We start from the raw sequence: 14,614 nt of genomic DNA, 5'->3' as shown, positions 1-14,614 counted from the left end.
TCATGCACTTCAAACCTACGGCACAATCAGCTCAGTGATTGGTATCTCTGAGTGTCTGTTGAAAGCTCAGCTGATTACTGGCTTTTGTTTCGTATGTCGATCTGTAGCTTGATCATCTTAATTTCGCTCCTGATTTGGGAGTTCCTGTTGGTCAGAGCAGTCAGAAGGCTCTTACCTATGTGGTAGTTTGGAGATCAGCCTTACGATCCAGGTCTCAAACGTCATGATAGGATTGCCACTCACCAGCCAATTTGGTATCGTCTGGATCTAAGCTCTGCTTTGAGGCACCAGGAGGAGGAGGCTGGTCGGTCGTCTGTCGTGTGTACACATGGCAGGCTTCCCATCAGTCATTTTCACGTTCATCCAGGTAGAGCAGTCATAAGTCACACTTACACTGACATTGGATATTCCCATGAGGGAATTACACAATGATCGCGCTTCTTGTCTCTCCCCGACGAGAGTTGCATATGTCGATCGAGCATTGTCGATCTTATCTTCCAACATCCACGGATCATTCCGACCTTTTTTTGGCTTTGTGACTCCTCCAGATCTGTTCACTCTCGAGCTCCCTGCGTTGGTGTTTCTTGTCAGCACAGTGTGAGAGTGTTTGTTTGTATCATTTCTCACTACTAAAAATGAACTGTTACTTTTGGAGATCTCCTCAATATGCGAAATGGAAGCATCGTGAGCGGTACCGGAGGTTGGTGGAAATTGTTGAGAGGACGTTGCCAATGACTGTTCTCCTGTAAGATCAGGGATGGGGTTTGCAAAACAGCTGGATTCTTCATGTGCGCCGTTAAAGTTATCATAGTTGAGCAAAGGATCTGAAAGAAGTATAGACTGCGAATCAACAGCACATGAGGCTTCGTTCCACATCCACGCAGTATCAGCACCCAAATCATGATTGTGGCTATCAAAAGATAGGTTGTGATATGAATAATCGCTTTCAGACCCTATCACGCGATCTTCAAGTCCTTCGCTATCAGCCTGACAAGCATCCTCGTCAAAAGAGTAAGAGTAGTCCCAAATTGTGTGTTGAAGGTTTCCCTCTGATGGGTAATCTCTCCAGAAAGCGTCAATCTGATCTTCAAGGTGATCTGGGTATCCCATATTTCGCAATTAATAGTATCCAAATCATGTAGCTTTGATAGTGTTGAAGGATTGGGTGAGTGTATATATATGTACGGGCAGTACTGCACTCAAAAGGAAGGGACCAGAGGTAGAAGCAAACATGCATGGATTTCGTGTCGACCTTTGTCTCACTATGATGGAACGGTCAAAGGATACCCTGTCTCGGAATGATATTCGTCGAACAGCCAATGTTCGAAGTGGCAAATTTCAGTCAGTAAGAACGATACTTGAAGAGCGTTTCAATTTACGGAGACCTATATCGGACAGTACTGCGTTGGTACTGTGCTGCTCTGACCTCTATTGTGTATGGCCCAGGACAGGAAGTGTGTCAGTGACAGATGACGATCAATAAAGGTTGGCAAGAGCACGGTGTCTATCCTTTCAATGTCCGCAATATTTCGGTCGGGCCTATCCTGGGTGCCTGGAATTTAAAATCAGGTTAACCATGAATACGATATCTTCGTCCAATCCATTACTTCAACCTCATCTATCTCTTCTCAACCACTGTACAAACACTAAATACTCGAGTACTTCATCTTTTACTACATCACCTCGATTCGTGAAATATGAGCCACAGTTCCTCTCAATGGTACGAAGAGTTCCAACAGTACTACAACCCAGATGCTTGGACAAGGGACACCATCAATACATACTCTCTACAAATTCCCGAGATTCTATATGAGTCCGCTCCGGAGGTCCAACAAGAGCATAACCCTTTGACGGCATATCCACTCGACTCGGAGTCCTTGTCACCAGCTCTCTCCTCTCCCTATTCTTCGGATTATAGCTATAGCTCACAAGTCGGCCCCGACGCAATTTCAATTGATGGTCTGAATTACCCTATGGACTACAATTTCGATGTCGCATCCATGAAATATGGTTTTGACCAGGAGGTAAATGGCAATTCTTCTACTTCGCATATGGACCAGGTCAACGCCACACAACCGTCTGCCATGGGGATGCAGTCCGAGACGTCCGTCACTTCAAAAAGGGGTCGTAATAGATCCCAGGGACAAAAGTACGTATACTAGACAGCCTCTTTCACGTACATATATTGGAGATGATGAGTGGTTGAGGACTGTATGATTGATATGATCTGATAGACCGAGAGCAACAGCTCAGATTTCGAATCCGCAATAGAGCGTATCTGCATAAGCTATTCCGAGCTTCGACAACGATACAATCAGATCTAAAGAGCTTACAATCTTGTTTGTACTCAGCTGAAGATGAAGTGAAGACCTCAATTCAAAGTAGGGGTTGTCAGACGGTGATATCCACTTGTCCCGACTTTAATTTCGTCTCAGCTGCCTTAAGCGAAATTGACAAGTACAAAAGTCAAGATCCAGCTGAATCAGTTCCCAAATTTTTGAGATCCAGGAAGACGGTTAGGACTCGAGCATCTCCTGTCCCCAATGTAAGTCTGGTCTCATGATTGCTGGAATCCATGGGATGAAGCTTATCTATCACAGAGGCTCGATCGCGATGGACTTTCTGAAGTCCAGATACAAAGATTGTCAATTGGTGAGTTTATCATAGACCTGGCTATGTGCCCCACACTGTATACTTATGTCTTTTACCGGCGTTCGTAATCATAAGACAAAGAGAATCAAAGAAGATCTCGTGCAAAGAAATCACAGCAAAAAGCCCTTCTGGAAGATAATATCATCAGATACCAGAGCACTGCAAACTCTCAAGAAAACGCTAATTGGGATGTATCAAAATTTGTCTAACGATATCAGGACTTACATAGGCCAGCCTCTTAAGACCTACAACGAGTTGGATCTCATCGATCTGGACAAACAGTTCGGGTTAGCTCTTTCCCGAAACAGCCAAGATTCCGTGCCCGATGTTACTGCTCATCTTGAAACATCACAAGCATATAAGTGAAAATGATCCTGTTCTCATCTCGGTACTCGCAGGTTACCTTTTCTCCTCGCAACGTGATATTGATACCCACAACCTTCGTATTCCATGCATACAGTGTCCATGTTTCAAGGTACAAGATACTCAATTCTGAAGTTTACCACACGCACTCTTATATCCCACCTCTTAGTAATGATCATATGTCCACGAAAATTCTGGCCGAGCTCGATCTCAGATTGCTCCTCCCGAAGGTCCGAAGCTATATTCAAGTGGATATTGTTGTAAAGCGTCAGGCAGAGTGCTATCATGCTCTGCTACAGCAATGCTGGCTAGGCCACAAAGGGTCAGAGGTGTTGGAGGGTTTACTGAGACAGATGGATCATAATGACTAAGGATTTGGTTTGGATGAGACAGGCTCATGGCAATCGTATCCTGTATGAATGGTCAATCAATAGTTTCAGTCACGCAACTGTAACGGAGCATCAGGTCACAGCGCTCACTCGGAGGGTATCTCTTTCAATTCGAACACGATAATTCTCTTGTTCGAATTCGAAGATCCTAGCATCAGTGGAAGTGTGGTCCTCCGCCAACGCTTCGGGCCTTGCAGATCCAGGCGCAGTCCCAGCCTTGTAGGCTTCCAACTCTGCTTCGAGCTCTTCGACTCTCTTTTTGTTCTTTGCACGGTATTTTGTTTGAGCCACTCTATCTGTTTGGGGTAGTCAACATACACACGCGTCACACGAATTTACGACTGAAGATAGGAAAGGTTACAGACGTAGATATAGCGTTAACACCAGATTCCGGCATGAGCAGACCGGATGCGTGGGTTGCGAAGAGTAATTGAAGCAACGAACTCATCTCTTTCATACTCACTTTGTTCCCTTTTTCTGCTTATCCTTGGATTTGAGTTTGAGTCTGAATGTTTATTGATTCGACCGCCGCGAGTTCTCCTCGTCAAGTCAGAAGTGGAGGACGATGGTGCCTCAAGTATCCATTGCCTAGTTCATTCCCTTGGGAATACATCTGTCGGGCAGTCCTCCCAATCTTTGAGATCTATCACCGCTGTATTGATCCATGTTTGAGTCATATATAGTACCTTCAAGACTGGAAGAATTCAAAGGCAAGGTGCAGTAGACCTTGCATGATTACTACTAGCATGGTATACAGTATAGAATTGGTGGTGGAGGCGCAGAATCACCAATCAGACTCCGACTGTATGGGGCAATGCAGCTCGAAAGATGGCATGCAGTGAACGTTTGTATTCGAAAGAATCCCAACGAGCTGTCACGTCTTTTTAGTGGTCCTGTCATGATGAATGGGGATGTCCACAGCATCTCCGATGTACATAGCGTGAAACGGCTGAGACAGTGACTTGTATCATGTACGTAGTTGCATCTCGTTGGCCGCCGTGCACCAGTCGACTTCTTCCGAGAATGGTCTGAAAGTGCTTGTACAATCACAGGCGTCTTATAAAATTGGTGAGGAGCAGTGTATAAAGTGAGATACGAAAAGTCTTTTAGAACAGAGTGAATCACAGAGAGCGACCCTTCAAGCTCTTCTACCCAGCACTTGACGATCGGTTGAGCTTCGTGACTTAAGTGACATCGAACGCTAATCATTTAGTGCCCGGGAACCTTAATTCAGGTCAATCAGACTTTCGTCAAAGATGTGCATAAAAGGTACATAAAGCCAGTCAGTCCGTATAATGCCGTGAGCTTCACCGAATGAAAAAAACTGAGATAATTATTCCATCTCTCTCTACATTCCCGGAACTGCAAATCTCTGTTCAGGCAGCCATGGAGCCTCAGTGGTAGAAACATTTTCATGTCTACTCAGCCGAGCCTTGAGAGTGTTAATCTCCGTGGTCTGTATCAGCATCTGATCCTGAACACGAAGATAATTGGACGTATCAGCTGACTAGTCTCACTGGGGTGGTTCAGAAGTCTCCTGGAAATCTCTCTCACCAGAAGAGAATTCATTTTCGATGTCATAGAGTCCAAGTCCAATCTCAACTGGCGGTTCTCCTCCATGAGCTGAAAATTTAATTCCTTAGAGTCGTTCACAGCTTGGACCTTTCTGTCTCGATATCTCTGAGCCGACAGACGATCTATGCACGGACAATCATGGGTATACCGAAAAGTATCAAGATGCAACCGTCAGCATAAGGAATCAAAGAACGATCTTCAATATAAACGTATACAGAACCTACTTCGCTCCTTAAGGCCGGGCTTATCGGCTCCGAAGGCGAACGAATCAGGTCCTCCCGAAAACCTACCGCCTGAAAGCCCTCTTGTCGTCTCAGATCCCGGTGATAATCTATACATACGTCGTGATGAACTGGATTTGATTTCATCTGGGCCCCCGATGAACACATTGCCCATGTTGGCGTGATCATATTTGGACCAAGGAGGGAGAAAATCGTCAGGCTGATAAGAAGTCGCTGTAGGGTCATAGATCCCTGAGCTGGAAGAGACGCTCGTGGGATTGATCAGAGTATCATTGACTTCGGATGATGAAGCAGAGTATCTCAATGGCTGATTGGTGTCTTGATAGTCTGACAAAGGGTGAGGATGGTCCGAATATCCGAAATAATCTTCTGGGGGAATCAAGGTGGGGTTGTCACTCATGTCGCAGGTGGATAACGATCAATAGCGACAAATAGTCGGATGCAAGATGGGGTGAAGGAAGGATATATGGGAAAGCTCCGGAAGTTCCAGTAAGATAGACTGAATACAAATGCGGAACAAGTTTTCATTTGTGCTTTGATGATTCATAGACAGCTTATAACTTATATCGCGTTGAAGGCACTTGAGAATCTTCTGTATGAAATCTGGTGTCCGCTTGGAGGTTTCCTTTCATATATCCTGAAGCCCCTTTTTCTGAAACATCCAGTTGATTGAGCGCCCGACACTATCTGATTCTGGCTGCCCAGGACCCATTATGACCATTGACAGTAACGCCTCAAGTTCGATAAATGATAACAGATGACGATATCACTCACGTTCGAGAAGAAAGTGGCTTTGCCACCACCGAGAGTGAAGGATTACTCAGCCGCAGGTACGAGTGGAGGAATGACAAGATCACGTGATCTGGTTACAAAGTCTATCGCATCCATTATTTTCAGAAATGTCAGACCATATAAGATACCAGAACGTATTAGCAATCACCTTTTCCCACCTTGATACAACAAACAGTGTAACCATATATCAAGATGTCAAGTCAACAACACCACGAGAAAGATCACGAGCATGAGCATGAACAAGACGAAGGACAATTCGGCGAGGAAGACATCGTCGAAGTGGTCGAAGATGAGGGCGATGAACCTATGGATGACGATGATGATAATGAGCAGTACGACGGAGAAATCATCATTGGAGGTCCTGGTCCGGGAGAGGAGGATATGGTGATGGATGAAGAGGGTGAAATTAGGGAAGACAACTCATGGGGTGCTAACGGTATGTCCATGCCTATATTCCACTTCAAAGTAATATCCTGCTTACTATTATTCCACGACATGATATAGCATTACATGCGTCTCAACAATCCATATTTACCGTTGCCTTACATCCTTCCTTTCCTAACCCTCCACTAGCTGTTTCAGGAGGTGAGGACGATGCAGGTTTCCTGTACTGTCCCATCCCCTCTTCGTCAGGCTCATCATCGTTCAACGCCGATAACTTCCCTCCTACCAAATTAACTGGCCATTCTGACTCGGTAGTATCGACAGGATGGAGCTTCGATGGTGAGATGGTAGCTACTGGAGGTATGGATGGTAAAGTTAGAGTGTGGAGGAGAGTGAAGGGTAAAGGGAACCAGGAAAACCAGCAAGCGACAGTGGAAGAATGGAAGAATTGGGAATTCTTGACTAGCTTAGAGACTGGAAGTGAAATCACTGTGAGTTCATCAGCTGTCGAACAAGCAAAAAGGTCAACAGCTGATATAGAAATGACTGTTATTTAGTGGTTACAATGGCATCCCAAAGGAAATGTTTTAGCTGCAGGTTGTGAGGATGCGACCGTTTGGATGTGGAATCGTAAGTTGGCAATCACATGCCTACTTACTGATACTGTGAAGAAGACATCTCACTGATACTACGATATACAGTACCATCTGGAAACACACTTACCGTCCTTTCCTCACATACCATGTCCAGTACATCCGGCTTGTTCCCCCCACCTGCCGGTCGTCAACTTCTAACCGCATCGTTAGACTCATCATTGATCTTATGGGATCCAAGGACATCCGCCCCCGTCTGGAAATCATCCATGTTCACCGCAGCCAACTCACCTGAACTCGACCCTTCAGAGCACGGTATAACGTCTTTGGCAGTATCGCCCAATGGTCAGATCGCAGCTGTAGGAAGCGCATCGGGTAAAGTGAAATTGGTGAATCTCACCAATGGATCTACCTTGAACACTCTAGTGGGTCACGCCGAAGGAGAAAGTATAGAAGCTTTGGTGTTTGTTGATCTACTAGGAGGAGCGGCGGGAGGTGGAAAAGGAGTGGTATGTGTTAGTGGAGCCACGGATGGTAAAGGTCTGGTATGGGATGTACATACCGGTAGAGTCAGGGCGGAATTGAAACATGACGTGAGTGTCTCTTTTAATTACATGTTGATTCAATATTTTTTCGGGATTCATTGCTTATGGTATATTACTTGGCAAATAGGAACCTATCACCTCGATCGCCGCTCACCCCGCTCCATTCCTTCATCAAGTAACGACCGCCTCAGCTGACTCCACCTTGAAAACATGGGACATCAGGACAGGCGCATTGTTAGCTACTCATAAAGGTCACGTAGGCGTGGTGAACGGTGTAGCCGTCGCTCCGGTCGAAGGTGGTCAAGCTATTGTCAGTGCAGGTGACGAAGGTGTCAGTTTAGTATGGAAGTTGTAGGCGGAATGCATCGGTGACGGGTCAAACATGCATAATCAATCCTAATTTGAGTTCGTACCTAATCTTTCATAATAGATAGTATAAAATGCATCATTTGGTCATTAATCAAGCTTATTATTCTGAATCATCTCAAATACTACGTGACTGGTAACTGCCATGGCCAGCAACCAATCGAATCTACTCAACATCATCTTCTTCATCCACCTTTCCCACCAAGCTGTGTTCTTCCTCCTGATCGTGTTTCCTTTGATTACCACTACTGCCAGGTCTATATAGTCCCGTAGCCAGATCACTGACCCGTCTAGGAGCACCGATGACAGAGCTAGAGAACGATCTCGAGACATTGCCCACTGTCGAGAACATATTGGATGTCCGTCGTCCAATCGCTAGAGGATGTCCATCGAGGGGTGAATTGGGATTGGGTAATCCCTCAAAGAGCGGCGAGGATGGACCGAACGACGAAGGGGTAGGTAGAGGTGATGATATAGGTGAGATTCCGAAGAAAGTCGACCGATTAGAAGTGGTAGGTATATTTATAGTTTTCAATTCGATCGTTCCCCATACATCATTCCTCTTTCCTCCGTTTTCTTGATCTGTTAAATCCATCCCATCAAGTTGAGTAGAATGAATAACCCTTTTGATCTCTGTCAAATCACTTTCTATATTCTCTATTCTGACTTTCAACCTCTTATATCCCTCATCTTTACCTTCGTCTTTCGCAGATATGTACTCCTTTATTTCATTCATTATATTTTCCTTCGATTGGTTCTTCTTCGTTTTGCCTACGTTCAATAAAGCTTCGAACCCCCTATACACCCTTTCGTGATCCGCTAAGGCGATTTCAACGTCCACTCGAGCATCTTCGATCACTTCGTGTAAGCCATCTAGAATAGATGTTAAGATGGGGTCACCAGACGAGGGTAGAGGGGGCAGTTTCGATAAATGCAGGAAGTGTGATTTTCTATTGGATTTGGGTGATGTCGCGGAGCTAGCGGGTTGATCGAGGGTTGGTAAGCTGTTTCGTAAGCCATTCAAAGAGTATGTTAAGTCGTGTAGAGTCTTTTGCAAGGGAACATATCGGGATGTTATGGGTTCGAACATTGTTCCAAGCTGGGTGGTTAGAGGAGAAGGTTCAGGGACTGGTGAGATGGGTGTAGGAGGTTCTGCGTTAGTGGGCGTAGGTTGTATTGCTGTTCTTATCATCTGTTCAGGATCTAGTTCTTGAGGGCGTTGGTCCGCGATTCGATGTATCTCGTTCTTGTCGGCTACGATATCGTTCTTCTGTTCTTGGGGATCTCTGGTCTGATCATCACGCGGGATGTTTTGTTCATCAATGTCAATGTGCTCATGTTCGGGATCATCCAAGTCAAACACCACATGTCCATCATCACCTTCATCCGCTTTAACACCTTCCACCGCTTCTTTAGCTAACCAATCAACTCTCTGTCGTTCAAGTTCCATCCTTTTTTCCGTCTCATCCTGCAGATCAGCCACTAGAGTAGTGACCAATTCCTCGGCCAATAAAATCCTAGCTAGTGACTCTTGTTCGTGATTCCGTTCGATCTCACTAGTACTCTTTGTTTTTGTAGATTTATTGATCAATCCACCTAATCCCCTCCATGATCTAACTTTATCGTTGTTCCCACTTTCTCCTTTTTCTGGCTTGTTAGTCGAAGAAGATATGATATCAATCACTTCATCTAATAATCCTTCCAGTATATCAGGTTCAACCACAACCCCTTCAATATCGTTCCTAATCTTATCGACTTTATTTAACCATTTCTCAAATTCGCTCTGCATCTTCTCCTGATTAGCGATCAACTTCAACCTTAGAGAAATCTCTCTTCTTCTCCCTGTGGATTCCCTCAAAAAACTCTCAAGCAAATCATCAAATTTCTCATTCAACTTTTGATTCTTCTCTTTCTCCACTGTCAGTTCATGTTTCGGATTACCCAATTGATTCCGAAGCGTTGAAGAAGTAGCATTGGACCTTTTACGTAGATTGTTCAAGTGAAGATGTAAGGTCTGGTGAGTTTTCTGAGTAAAAGTCATATATCTCTCTACGACCTTGGAAGCGCTCTCGTCATCTCTTAGTGCTTTATCCCGTTCGTTCTCAGCTTCTACCCTCTTCTGCGACTCAGCATCGAGCTGTTCGTTCAAGACTTTGAATGAATGCTCTAGCTCCTCTAATTTATTCTCGAGTGAAAGTATATGTTTATCCTTTGAGATCAAGAAAGAAGTAAAATCTTGGAATAACTGTTGAACACCCTTTTGACCAATCAGTAAATTCGAGATCGTTTCGCCGGGCGATACGGGAACTGACGATGTGAGAGGGGTAGATGAAGTGGCCGTCAGAGGAGGAGTATCAAGGTCATTGGACCGAGATGTTGGATTATCGCCGTCGAGAGACAAGCGCTGTAAAGATGGGGCAAGGAATATCGACGAAGTGGTTTTGGAGGGTGTAGAGGGAGGTACAGCCGTTGGATCGAGGGAATGTACGAGCGTTTGATACTCCTCCAACGCGAGGTCGCTGTAGAGTCAAGCAACGTCAATCAGTTTACCGATATACTCCAGCATGTTGTCGTAGTCTTGAACATAATATACTCACCAAAGTTTCTTCATCTCCTCCATCTTCTTTCTCTCCCCCTTCTCCCACTCCAATTCTTCCTCTCTATCTTCCTCCACCCTCCTGAGCTCATTAATGATCGCCCTATCACCTTCTCTCTCCTGTTTGACCCGCTGTAGCTCTAATTGCGTTTTGCTCAGCTCCGACTTTGTAGAGGAAAGCTCCGTCTCGGTTAAGTCGAGTTTGGATGACAGACGACGGTGGGCGAGGGAAAGTTCAGTGAGGGCGTTGGAAGTAGGTAAGGGAGTAGGCGGAAGAGGATTTGATCTACAATGGTATCATTCGAACGATTAGCTCCCTTTCCCCTGATATAATGATGATGCCATGCCTCTAGTAGCCAGCAATGGATGACATTGGGTATGAATGCGATTGAGAATGTATTTGGCTTCGTACAACACTCACCTCAAAACCTCTACCTCCTTCTCCAAAACCTCTTTCTCCCTCATCCATCTCTCCTCTTTCTCCTTACTCAAAGCCAGCTCCAATCTTACCCCCTGAAGATGTATCGAAGCTTGATGAGCAGCTTTCTGATACTGCGCTAATTGCTGTCTGAGCGAGGTCAATTCTGCGATTAACGGATGTGACGAGGGTAAAGGGGTGATAGGCGGTGCAACCTGCTGATGTTGTTGATGCGCATTCTGAGTCGTCCTAGAAGTGAATCTCGACTTGATCTTGGGTGAAGATGGGAGGGAGAATGACATCTCGCCAAGAGAGTACTACAGTTCAAAAGGGGACCGAGGACCAAAGCCTTCGTGGTCTATCTGGACCTGATGTAGATGTGTCCAGCTATATTCGGCTTTCACGACAGGTTCCTGTATTATTGCCCCTCGCTGGTAGTGAAGCGTTCGTGGGCTGGTCCTTGAAAGACCGAGGGGATGATAGGGTACTGAGTTGTTGAACAATGAGATACGATGATGGCCATTTGTGTTGTGGTAAGGTAGTGTGCGCAGTGATCACTTGCCATCACATCTTTTGTGACTTTGTTTTTGTCTTTCGGTAACAGCACTCTTCCATCGGAAGTATCAGTATGAGCATACCACCCTGCTTGAAATTGGATTCTTCATAATCATCGTTTCATAGACGCTGTACGTTGCCGATAGGCTGCAGCTCAGACGGACGTTCGCAGATGGGGTATCAAATGCATTGCATATTGAGCGTGAGAATAATGAAATTGGATGGGATAAACACATCTTCTCCTCTACCTAAAAATCTACCTGAACTCCTACCACTTGTTCACTTCGAATCTAAATTATAAATATAAAACAATGGTAAGATGCAATGCGAATGGATGTCACTGATGTAGAGAAGCATTGTAGTGTATGCTTGTCTTCCTTTACATCTCATGATCTCCGCTCTACCCATGTGACATGCCCCTCGGCAATGTAAACATGGTCGCTTAATCGGAGTCGACAAAGAAGTACGATCCAGCTGATTTCTGCTCTTTATCCTTGAGCGAATCCATCTTGTTGATACGTGGTCGGCTATACATGTCCGTCATAGATTAGTATAACAGGCATAGGGGAAAGGCTGAAAATGAGAGATGAAAGCAAGACTCACAAGTTGGTAGGATCTCTTCGGAATGTGATATCAAGCGATTTCAGGAATTTGTTCATACCAGTCAACAAACCTTCAGGTCTATTTAAGGGATAAGCGAAAGTGAGCAATCGTCCTTGTGATGGGAAGGGGGTCGGATACTCACTTGTTGGCAGTAGATTCTTTACCTGGAGTACCTTCGAACAAGATGACTCTGTCGGCAAGATATGTAGCCATGATCTGAATTTCACAGTCATCAGCACCTGTGCATTTGACAGACATGTAATCTTAACTAATTGGAGGATGACTCACGAAATCGTGTTCTACAATGAAAGCAGTCCTCTTTGAACTCATGACGAACTTCTTGATAACCTTAGAAGCCAAGATACGTTGTTCTGAATCCAAGTAAGCCGAAGGCTCATCAATAAGTAAGACGTCGGCTGGTACACCCAACACCAAACAGATGGCAACTCGTTGCAACTCTCCTCCGGATAATCTATGAGACCACAAGGTTAGTCCATGATCCGATTCTTTCTGACACTATACAACTAGCATGTCAAACGATCAAAAAACGTGAAATACCACTCACGTTTGTACATCTTGGTCCATGATGGGCTCAAGGTTCATAGGTTTGATCACATCACTGTTGAATTGGGGGTCTGATCAAGTCGCAAGGCCAGGATCAGTAAGCAGCCTTTTATGATATGAAGATCAGAGAAAGACTTTACATACGCATGAACATAGCCTTGATTCTCTTCAACAACAACATTCTGACTGAACCAGGGAATTTAGGAGAGACTATAGAAAGCCGTCAGCTGAGTGCTAGAATCACGTTGTCATTTCACTCACTGGTTTGTGGTTTCATAGACACTCTCAACTCAATCTTATCCTTGACATCATCCGGATCCATTTTACCACCCAACAACTGTACCAGCGTGGTTTTACCCATACCGTTTTCACCCAATAAAACAATAATCTCCGAATCGGAGAATGAGCCCGTTTCAACATGCAGTTTGAAGTTACCCAACGTTTTGGTCATATTTGGGTAATGGTATGATTTCATCTTGGGTGCTAATGTTTCGTCGACGGTTTCGGCGATCTTGAATGTCAGGGACTCGTCTCGGAATCGAAGGTTTTCAGTAGGGATCATACCATCAAGGAAGATGTTGATACCTGGTGCAAATTGTATCAGCTTAACTCTTCCTGTATCTATGCGAGGCAATAAAGGGAGTATGATGATTGAACGAATCACTCACCTTCTCTGACTGAATAAGGCATGGTGACCACACCGTAAGTACCCGGCACACCATAGAGCACACAGATGAAATCCGACAAATAATCTAACGTAGCCAAATCATGTTCAACCACAATCACATAGTTTGTTGGGGTTACCAATCCTCTAATGACCTTGGCAGCAGCGATACGTTGTCTGATATCGAGATAAGATGAAGGTTCGTCAAACATGTAAATATCCGCTTTCCTCACACCTGCGATGGCAATTGCGAATCTCTGTAATTCTCCACCAGACAATTGTCCAACTTCACGATCTTGTAAATGTTTCAATTCTAAATCTTCTTCCAATTGTGATCTGTTTGGTAATTCAGATTGTTTATCAAACATCTTACCCACAGTCATATTTGGTATTTTTATCGATCTTGGAATTTGATCAACATATTGTGGTTTGGTTACAGCTTTGATATCATCTTCCAATACCTTTGTGAAGAAATTTTGTAATTCAGATCCTCTAAAGTATTTCAAGATTTCTTGCCATTCTGGTGGATCATCGTATCTTCCCAAATTCGGTTTCAATTTACCACTTAGAACTTTCAATGCAGTAGATTTACCAATACCGTTCGTTCCTACTAGACCTAGAACCTGACCTGGTCGAGGAGTGGGTAATCGATGGAGTTTGAAGGCGTTGGCATTGTATCGGTGGGTAACGTGGGATTCTAAGTTGGTAGGTAAGTTGAGAATTTGAATGGCTTCGAATGGACATCTGACAACAAATTCAGCAAAGTCAGCAATCCACTACGCCTGATATGGTTGTTGCTTTGTACCACTCACTTTTTCACACAGATACCACAACCGATACACAGTTCTTCAGAGATGAAAGCTTTCTTATCCGATGGATTCACTTCGATACACAATTTACCCATCTTCACCACTGGACATGATCGCTTACATTCCTGTCGACTGATCAAATGAAGATGATCAATGTCAGCTCAATATAACACCTTTTGCTCGATTATCTATCTAGCTTACCATTTTTTAGGTTTACACTGATGGGTAAATACAGCTGATCAGTATATATGCATAGGTACAGGACAGCTGTCAACTCACCTTGTCGTCAGAGACGATAGCTACACGAGTTAATTTGTCAGACATTGTGACTGATCCTCCTTCCCTTGCTTTTCCTTCCTTTTGCTAGTGTTTGGGCTGTCTATGCACTTAAATGGCCTGCTGGCAGTAAATCGCTTGCCGGGTTGTCGCTACTAGCTGATGTCGAGGCGTGAGTCCGGATCTGTGGTACTGATATAGGATACCTTGCTTTCTTCTTGGTAAGTG

General features: G+C 44.6%; 5 protein-coding genes across 5 annotated transcripts; 1 reads left to right on the top strand and 4 right to left on the bottom strand.

Annotated features, from left to right (window-relative positions):
• Positions 1–74: 74 nt before the first annotated feature.
• On the bottom strand, positions 75–1,110 carry L199_001297 (uncharacterized protein; the record flags this gene model as incomplete). Its single annotated transcript, XM_064887052.1, has 3 exons — positions 75–175; positions 244–313; positions 394–1,110. The coding sequence occupies 3 exons, from the start codon at positions 1,108–1,110 to the stop codon at positions 75–77; spliced, it is 888 nt and encodes a 295-aa protein (XP_064743124.1).
• A 3,642-nt stretch (positions 1,111–4,752) lies between these two features.
• Positions 4,753–5,621, bottom strand: L199_001296 (uncharacterized protein; the record flags this gene model as incomplete). Its single annotated transcript, XM_064887051.1, has 3 exons — positions 4,753–4,878; positions 4,959–5,101; positions 5,204–5,621. 3 exons carry the CDS (start codon positions 5,619–5,621, stop codon positions 4,753–4,755), a joined length of 687 nt encoding a protein of 228 aa, XP_064743123.1.
• A 584-nt stretch (positions 5,622–6,205) lies between these two features.
• L199_001295 (uncharacterized protein) lies at positions 6,206–7,890 on the top strand (the record flags this gene model as incomplete). Its single annotated transcript, XM_064887050.1, has 5 exons — positions 6,206–6,449; positions 6,518–6,888; positions 6,955–7,027; positions 7,099–7,583; positions 7,663–7,890. 5 exons carry the CDS (start codon positions 6,206–6,208, stop codon positions 7,888–7,890), a joined length of 1,401 nt encoding a protein of 466 aa, XP_064743122.1.
• Positions 7,891–8,067: 177 nt separating this feature from the next.
• L199_001294 (uncharacterized protein) lies at positions 8,068–11,217 on the bottom strand (the record flags this gene model as incomplete). The annotated part of the gene is made up of 3 exons (XM_064887049.1): positions 8,068–10,420; positions 10,499–10,783; positions 10,919–11,217. 3 exons carry the CDS (start codon positions 11,215–11,217, stop codon positions 8,068–8,070), a joined length of 2,937 nt encoding a protein of 978 aa, XP_064743121.1.
• Positions 11,218–11,912: 695 nt separating this feature from the next.
• On the bottom strand, positions 11,913–14,434 carry L199_001293 (uncharacterized protein; the record flags this gene model as incomplete). Its single annotated transcript, XM_064887048.1, has 11 exons — positions 11,913–11,997; positions 12,074–12,151; positions 12,216–12,289; positions 12,362–12,545; positions 12,639–12,708; positions 12,782–12,847; positions 12,899–13,222; positions 13,306–14,045; positions 14,114–14,242; positions 14,312–14,328; positions 14,390–14,434. The coding sequence occupies 11 exons, from the start codon at positions 14,432–14,434 to the stop codon at positions 11,913–11,915; spliced, it is 1,812 nt and encodes a 603-aa protein (XP_064743120.1).
• Positions 14,435–14,614: the final 180 nt, after the last annotated feature.

The sequence above is a fragment of the Kwoniella botswanensis genome, chromosome 1 (assembly GCF_036426115.1).
Source record: "Kwoniella botswanensis chromosome 1, complete sequence".
In the NCBI taxonomy this organism is placed as follows: domain Eukaryota; kingdom Fungi; phylum Basidiomycota; class Tremellomycetes; order Tremellales; family Cryptococcaceae; genus Kwoniella; species Kwoniella botswanensis.
Note: the sequence above shows the minus strand (reverse complement) of the source record. Positions and strands in the feature narration are given on the sequence as shown.